We start from the raw sequence: 8,728 nt of genomic DNA, 5'->3' as shown, positions 1-8,728 counted from the left end.
ATTTGTTTTGAATATTGTCAAGATGTATTGTTCTGTACATTTAGCCTGTTTATGGTTGAATCTAGTTTGGACTTTTCCTATTTCTTTCCAGCATTTAGAATAGTTGTGCTGAGTGAAGCTCTAGAAATACACTCACAATACTGATGGTGAAGTCTTGTTTTATTCATGATCTGTGACCTTTACCTAATTACCTCAGGTACAATATCTAACCAAAGACACTCAGCAGTTAATGAAATTGGGAGTAATAAATAAGTCAAGGAATTTTATTAAGAGGCTTCCTTAATAATATTACTTCACTCCAACAGCAAATTTTAATCTAGTTCTTTAATTTTCATTTGATGGTATATTAAGTTTTGATTATTTATGGAACTACTTTATGATTTAGCACAGTGTGAGAAAGAATACTTTAAAAAGTTGTATCTCTTCTGTGTAAATCAGATATCTATTGGACATTGCATGAGAACCCTTAATTTTGTTACGGCATTTGCTTTACAGTGGAAATACTGTGTCCTTTTGAATTTCCCATATGGTCTAAAACTAACAGATTATTAGCAAAAAAACCTTTTTTTTGGTTAATCCTCACCTGAGGATATTTTTTCTGTTGTTTTTTTCAGGGAGAGATAGAGAGAGAGAGAGAGAGAGAGAGAGAGAGAGAGAGGAGAAACACATAGACTGGTTGCCTCCCACATGAACCCCACCAGTGGTAGGGAGTGAACCCACAATCCAATATGTGCCCTTGACTGGGAATTGAACCTGAGAGAGACCTTTCGGTGCATGAGCCAATGCTCTAACCAGTGAACACAGCGGCCAGGGTGCAAATAACTTTAAAAAATTAAAATGGAAAAACTGAGCACATATATTAAATTTCCAAAGGTGGGAAAGGTGTACTCTGTTCTATGTATAACATGAAAGACAAATTGTAAATTTTTTTGACATCTGATATTACCACCCTGCAGAGCATATATATATTTTATTCTTCAGGGCATGAAGCTGAAAGAATTTTAATCATCATGCTGGCCTTAAAAAAAGAAAAGAAAAAAATGGTATTTTCTCTCCCTGGTATCTACACAATTTAGAGAAGCTGCATTGATCCCTGACCCCTGGTGTTATCATCATTACAGCTGTAGTGAGATTGTGATGAAGATAATGTTGGTTAAGGGCCTATCAGCATGCCTGAGACATAGTTGGAAGGTCAATAATATAAGTTCCTTCCCCTAATGAAAAAATTTGAATATATTCCAATATATCCCTTTGTTAAGCAGTTTATTTACATGTGTGTGTCTGTGTTTTTATGCACCTGCATGTGTGCTCATGTGGTTTGGGGTTGGGTCCCTCTGGTGCTTCCAAGATTAACATTTAATTCAGGATGCAAGTCAGTTAAAATAGGTTTCTTAGTGTCATGCAGATAGATGTTTAGGGTATTTATATAAATACTAGAGGCCTGGTGCACAAAATTCATGCACGGGTGGGGTCCCTAGGTCTGGACGGCAATCAGGGCCTTCTGGCTGCCGGCCAGGGCCTCCCTTCCCTGGCTGCCAGCTGCCAGCCAGTGCCTTACTTCATTCCATGCCACCCCCTGGTGGTCAGCATATGTCATAGCAAGCAATTGAACTCTCGGTCTCCTGGTAGAACTCCTGTGGGGACACTTTGCATATTAGCTTTTTATATATATGGATTTGCTTGCATTTGTTTACTGACACAGTGACAGGATATGAATGTCTTCCTGGAGTGGATGAGGCCAATTTTTACAAAAGCATATCCTGAAATGAGGTTCTGGATGGCAAAGCAGCATTTTAAAAAGTTTCCAAAACACAATGTCTTCTTCATTAAGAAGGTGGGGTGGGATAATTATCAGTAGCAATTAGGTTCCAGAAAAATGCACAAAAAAGGAAACAGGCTGGAGAGGGAACATTTTAGCCTATGGGACACTTAAAAGTACCCAGTACTTTCTGGCCTTTCATTAAAAATTAGCTATTACTGTCATCACCAAGGGCAATTTATATACTTGGAGATGCTGATTGGCCAAATCTCAGTAGGTGAGACATTTGAAAGGGAGTAAAGTAAGACCAGACACTGTCTTGGGCAAATTCACATTCACAGCTCTCTAATAATCACTGATACAGACTAGCAAGTCTAAATCATAACTATAAAGAGATACAGATTATGAGTTGAAATTGGTTTTAGCTCTATTGAAAATAAAGCCAACAGCATTTTGCATTGCTTTGATTTAGACTCTGTAAACAAAATATCACTAGCAGTTGAAAAAAGATAAAGAACCTACAAATAACAAGCAGGCAGCAAGGAAATACAAGTGTAGACAAGTTAAAATCTGTAGGCTATATGTAGTGATCAGAAAGGAGTCACACTGACTGATAGAATAGCAAGTAAGCTTTTGAGAAGGTTCCCATCTTTTAAGCTAGAATCAGTTAGAAGGATTTATTCACTGACATGGCTCAGTACTTTACACACAATAATATTTACTCAAGGAGGATTTTCTTTCTTAAAGTTTCAGAGACAAGTAAAACCTTATTTTAAATACTTGGTCTTGTCTTGGCAATACTTTTCAATATTAATTGTGTGTTCATTTGTATTTTCACAGTTACTTAATTTGAATAATTCTCATGTCTAAGCCATCACTTGGGAGGCTCAAAGAGTTGATAAGAGCTGCATTTATCTAAGAATTAAATCTACATTTCCTCCTAATTTGTAATTTTGACTATTTTGTGGTTTATGTTACATTAAACTTGAAATGATGACTGTCTACTTTGTAAGATATAAAAATCATCTCAAAATTTTATAAGAATCATGACATTTCCTTTTGTATTTGTTTTAGTATAGTGAACATATTTGTCTGAAATCTCATTTTCACTCAATAAATATAAAATATTTTTCTATTTTTTCTGTAGTCTCAGATATTCATGATATAGCACTGCACTTTGTTGAAATGCTAAATGCAAACATTTAAGCATTAAATTACCAAAATTACCAAACATTTAAGCATTCACATGCTGCAAAATTACCAAATACAGAGTGAGGCAAAGTAGGCTTAACAGTTGTGAGTATGCAAAACACAGAGTTAATTCTTGTATTATTATTTATGAATTCTTATCAGATATTCATGATATAGCACTGCACTTTGTTGAAATGCTAAATGCAAACATTTAAGCATTAAATTACCAAAATTACCAAACATTTAAGCATTCACATGCTGCAAAATTACCAAATACAGAGTGAGGCAAAGTAGGCTTAACAGTTGTGAGTATGCAAAACACAGAGTTTATTCTTGTATTATTATTTATGAATTCTTGTATTATTTTTCCACATGAACAACTGTAAACCTAATTTTGTCCCACCCATATATAAATACTTTGGTGGGAAGTGGAGAAATCCCATTTGGCAGAGTTATTATAAATAATGTAAATTGATGTCTAGATTTTATCTAAACTTCATAGCCCCCCAAAAATAAAGTGAATTTCTCAAATTAAATGCAAAGGGTTATACTCTCAATTTCCACCCTTTGGCTCTTTCACAGGTATGCTTCATTTTTTGTGATATTAGCTTTGTGACACTAGAAGGAAAATATGAGTCATTCTGTGGGTTAAAGTATCTTGGGCCAGGATCTGTTAGAGTACTGGAAAAGACTATCTGCTCTGTCTTCCCATATGAGTATTGGCCTTTTCCTCTCTTGGGTTGCTAACTGCACAGATTCACTTTATGGTCCATTTCCTTCTAACTCATGAGTCAGCTTTGGCTCAAGGTTATTTCAGAAGCCAAACAGGTGTCATCAAAAGTCACTTTCGTGGCAGACAAATACGTGTCAGTGACAGTGATCTCATCATGCTCTGTGCTGAAGTGGTCTGACTCCTTAATGACACTGTAATTTAGGGCCACACTGTAGCTAGCGGGCTTCTCCATGGGCTTCTGCTTACAGTTGCAGAGTTTCCTGAAGGCTGCTCGGAATTTCTGAGACATGAGGTTGTAAATCACTGGGTTGATGGCACTGTTGAGATAAATGCAAATTCTGCAAAAGAGTAAGAACCAATTTTCTTGGAAAGGGCTGGAGAGAAATGAGTTGACGACCACAAGAGTCCGGTAGGGCATCCATAAAAGGGCAAACAGAATGACAACCACGGCCAGCATCTTGGTAACCTATGGAGAGAGACAGAGAGAGAAATGCCTGTAAACACAAATGAAAACAAAGCGAAAGAGTGAAAACAATACACCCCCATCCCAACCTTTAGTTCCCAAGATGTAGTTTGAGACAAGGACTTAAGCGTAGGAAGTTTATCTGGGAGATAGTCCCAGGAAGCCAGATGGAGGAGAGTGTCATAGAAGAAGAAAAGCCCAAGTCAAGTGTGTGTTATTGAGAAGGTTCCCATTGTGGGCAACTGGCAATCAAATAGTGCGCTTCAGGGTTATCTGTCCAGAGGAAGAGAGGACAGGCATTTATCCACTGGCTGCCCTCCCCGCTTTGTTGAGGGGCACCTTTAGGGTCGTTAATGGCCCTACATTCTCCTGCCTGGAAACTCCTGGGAGCTTTAGAGAGAACCTTGAGGCAGAGAAGAGGATAAATAGTCAGGGGACAGTGGGTGCCTGGAGTAGGACATTCTCTCCAGGCAGGACCCATCCACTGTAGCTGTAGCTGAAACCAGTCCCGCTAAGAGGATGTGACGCAGGGTGCTAAAATGCATGTCTTCAACAAACTTTAGGAGGCTTGGGGTCTAATCCCATCTTTACTTACCTTATATGTGATCCCGAGAAATGTGCTTAAGCTGTCTTATACCTCATCTGCAAAATGGAGCCAACCCTGCTCCGCTCTGTCAAACGAGGTAACATAGTGGCTTGAAAAGGGTAAAGTGTCCTCAGCAAAAAAGCCAATGGTTATAGAATGTCGATGTGCCAGACACTATACTAGGTGCTTGACATATGTGATCTCATTTAAACAGCTTAAGACTCTCCAAAATAGGTATTGCATACTCCATTTTTCCAATTAGAAAACGGAGGTTCAGATGCTGGTTAGCACTGTGGCGGGAGTTGTAGAGTCTTACAGCTGGGATTGGAATCCATGTCAGCAGGAATCCAAAGCTTTTGCCCTTCACATGCACAGCTTTCCTTTGGGGTAAACGGAGAGGGCGGCCAGAGGAAACAAATTCTGGAATTTAGTGTGGTCCTAAGTCCAAGCAGTGCACAGGAGCTAGGATGTTAGGGAAGATGAGGTTTATTATCCAAGATTGGCCCGGGGCAAGATTATTGAAAGGCATAATTTAGCAGCTGCTTCTCTCATTCACCTCCGTGTTCAGTGAAAGGCTGGGAATTGGCCAGGAATCAGAGTTAAATCATCTGGCTTTGATTTTTAAAGTGCTTTGAAGACCTTAATAAAGTCATTCATCTGTACTTCCACTTCTACACCCGGAACTATGTCTGATTATATCGTTGCTTTTACTTCATAGAGGTCTGAAGAAAATAAAATAATGAACACAAGAAGGGCTTTGAAACTTTAAAGTGCTATGGAAATTTTACCCTTTTACTAATGACTGCATAAAGAGACCATAGTGTTTCAACTATAGGAAGGGTGTATTAAAGTGGTAGCAACGGGGGAGGTCATAACTGGCTGCTTTTCTTCAAGAGCAACACTTTACACATTTAAAAACAAGGTTCTAGTTCTCTTCAGTCTCCCACAGGGTTTGAGAAATTTCAGCTTCCTCAACCCATACTTTCTAAATGTTCTGAATTTGGAAAATACCCAGCTACATAGAAGGATCTGATTCTTCCTCCCTCATCCCTCTTAACCTCTCAGCTGATTCACTGAAGCCCCACCAGCCTCTATTTTGTTCTGACAATGAGGGGGATCCTATTTTTAGAGAGGGCTTTTAAAAGTTCTTCAATGTAGAAATAAAGATTCCCATCTAGACACCTCCTCTTTCCTTAGTATCGACTATAAATTCAGCTCCAAACCTGGTACTTAATCCTGGTTGTAGGATCCATTTTCGTCTCGTATGTGAGAATATCTCCCTCTCCCCATCGCACTCCTCGTCTTCTGATCGTGGGGCTCTATCTCACCCTTTACTGTATCTCTTTCCCCCTACATAGGAGCCCCCCATGAGTCCTGACTTGCAGAGGTAATGTTAATCTCTTGCTGTTATTCTTCCTGGATCTATAGTAATTGCCTCCTTCTTGGCTCTCCAAATATCAAGTGCTATAAAACTTCTCACCCATGGGTACGCATCACCTTTTTCTCTTTTGAATCCCATCTCTTCTTGAGTGACCCCTACTACTTTCTTGCAATGGCGCTTTGTGAGCTACCTACCTGCTCTCAAGTTACTGTGTTTCCTCTGCTTCCATGGGCTGTTTTATCATGTTCTGGAAGCTCCCTGCCCTCCTGTTCTATCTCACTTACCCTTCCCGGAGCATCTCTTCCAACTCAGTGCATGTAGGACAGTTACACTTCATATTTTGCTCACTGGGGGTTGAGCCATTGTTCAGTGGGAAGGTATGGTATATACCAGGGAACGCATCCCAGAGATTCTGACTTCATAGAGATAAGGAGAAGCTACTCAGCCAAGAGGTAAATTGAAGCCTGATTTTTTTCCCAAGCAGAGTTAAGATTATGAGTAAATAAGAGGTCATAGGAAATCAAAGGCTTAATTCAGTGATAAAGATTCTGAGCTTTGGAAGGAGCCATAGTGATTATTACCTTTATTGTCATATCATCCCTCACATGCCTGCCTTTGTTTCCTACCTAGCACTCCAGGTTTCTGACATCAGGCTACTGCTTCACACGTGCCTACATCCTTTCGCTCCTTGCCAAGGACTCCGTAGCCTACATTTGAGTCATTCATGATGCCCCATCACAAATATATGTGAACATTATCATATTTCATGCTTATAGCTCTATGTGTAAGCTAGTATTAGCTCTACTTTGCATATTAAGAAATTGGGTTTTAAGGAGTGTGAGTTGTCTAAAGCAGTGATTTTCAAACCTTTTCATTTCATGGCACACATAAACTAATTACTAAAATTCTGCAGCATCCCCAAAAATATGCTTTTCCTATCTAACAAAAAAAAATAGGTATACTTTTGACTCATTCACAATGGACTGCTATTGTTTTGTTGGTGGTTGCCATTTTTTTATTTGACAAGCTAAGGGGGAAAAAGTTAGTGACCCTGACTAATAGTCAGGTATAGCATCTTTTAAGAATTCAACTGTATGGCACACACCAGTTGAAAATTGCTAGTCTAAAGACACATGGGTAGTAAGTGACAGAGCAGTAATTCAACCTAAGTCTACTTAAGCCAAAGCCCATCCTCCTTCCTTTATGCTTCACTTTCCCTGTGAAAGCCTTTGCAATCCAATAATGAGATTTTTACTGTGTTATCCCCATCATAGTCACCAAAACATGTAACTTCTTCTAAGTATAAATCCAACAAACTTATTGCTACTAAATTTCCAAACTTAAAGGTTGACTTTCATCTATCTTTATATTTTTCTCTACAGTTGTCAGGTGAAACATGGAATCCACATTCATATCTACCTTTCTGTTTTCACTTAATGTCAGTGAGGGAGCAACTTTCATTGTGTCAAAGAAAAACAACCTGTTTGAGGTTAGAATCTCTGCCATGAGCTTCCACAGCCTTCCATGAATACTTTAACGTCACTCCCAAAACTTTTTATTACAATGAACCATATTTGTCCATCTCTCCAATAGACAATGAGCTTCTTCAGGGCAGGGGGAAGGTTATTCATTTCTCCAGGGAATTAGTGCCAGATGTGATATAAGACAGTCTTCAAAAAATGTTGAATAAGTTCAGGCATTGAAAGAATTCAAAATATGCAACCATGATCTTTTTGTGGATTTCAGTTCCCCAACATATTGTTAGAGGGTTTTTGCAAGTACTTTATTTTTTAATATCAAAAATCGTTTTAAATGGAGATGAGTTAATTAGTAAAATGAGTCCTTAATATGTTTCAGTTCTTTATTTGAAATATATTTTTCAAAATTTATGGAGGTATGAAATGAAATAAATATAATGAGTTTCTAAGATTGACCCAGGGGAAAATGTCTCCAGTGAAATGACAAAGATTACATTTAATCCTACTCATAATTATTTTTAGTTAATTTCAAATATCTTTAATTGAATGTAATCACTTTCTAAAATGTTCACAAAGTTTTGTTTTGTTTTTATTGATTTCAGAGAGAAGGAGGAAGAGGGAGAGAGAGATAGAGATATCAATGATGAGAATCATCTATAGGCTGCCTCCTGCAAGCCCCTTACTGGAGGTCGAGCCCAAAACCTGGGCATGTGCCCTGGTGAGAATCAAACGGTGACCTCCTGGTTCACGGGTCATCGCTCAACCACTGAGCCACTCCCACTGGATTGTGCTGTGCTCTTTACCTGCACTGTCTATGGTCATTCTCACCACCTCCTCTGAGGCATCTGTACCATTAGTAGGTCAGTCACAGAAACCGAAGCTTAGTGACAAGAGGTTAGCTCAAGGTCACAGAACTAGTAAATGGCGGAGTCAGGATACAAACCCATGTGGACTCTAATTATAAAACTCACCTTTTACAAAACAGGATTGGAGGATGGCTGGTATTAAAGACTGCAATAAATGTGAATACAAATAAAGGGTGTCCCAAAATTCACGCAAGAAGTAATTTTGATAGAAAACACAGGTTTATAATTAAAAATTGTAATTTTTTATTGATTCATAAAGTATACAGTATAA

The 8,728-nt window shown here is 38.5% G+C and overlaps 1 protein-coding gene across 1 annotated transcript in view; it reads right to left on the bottom strand.

Annotated features, from left to right (window-relative positions):
• Nucleotides 1-3,379: 3,379 nt before the first annotated feature.
• TRHR (thyrotropin-releasing hormone receptor) overlaps nucleotides 3,380-8,728 on the bottom strand; it is a 34,381-nt gene continuing 29,032 nt past the window's right edge. Inside the window, exon 2 of the mRNA XM_005869059.2 lies at nucleotides 3,380-4,149. Coding sequence (XP_005869121.1) covers nucleotides 3,742-4,149 — 408 coding nt within the window. The 3' untranslated portion in view covers nucleotides 3,380-3,741. The remainder of the gene's footprint in view (nucleotides 4,150-8,728) is intronic.

This window comes from Myotis brandtii, unplaced genomic scaffold, assembly GCF_000412655.1.
Source record: "Myotis brandtii unplaced genomic scaffold, ASM41265v1 scaffold285, whole genome shotgun sequence".
Taxonomy (NCBI): Eukaryota; Metazoa; Chordata; class Mammalia; order Chiroptera; family Vespertilionidae; genus Myotis; species Myotis brandtii.
Note: the sequence above shows the minus strand (reverse complement) of the source record. Positions and strands in the feature narration are given on the sequence as shown.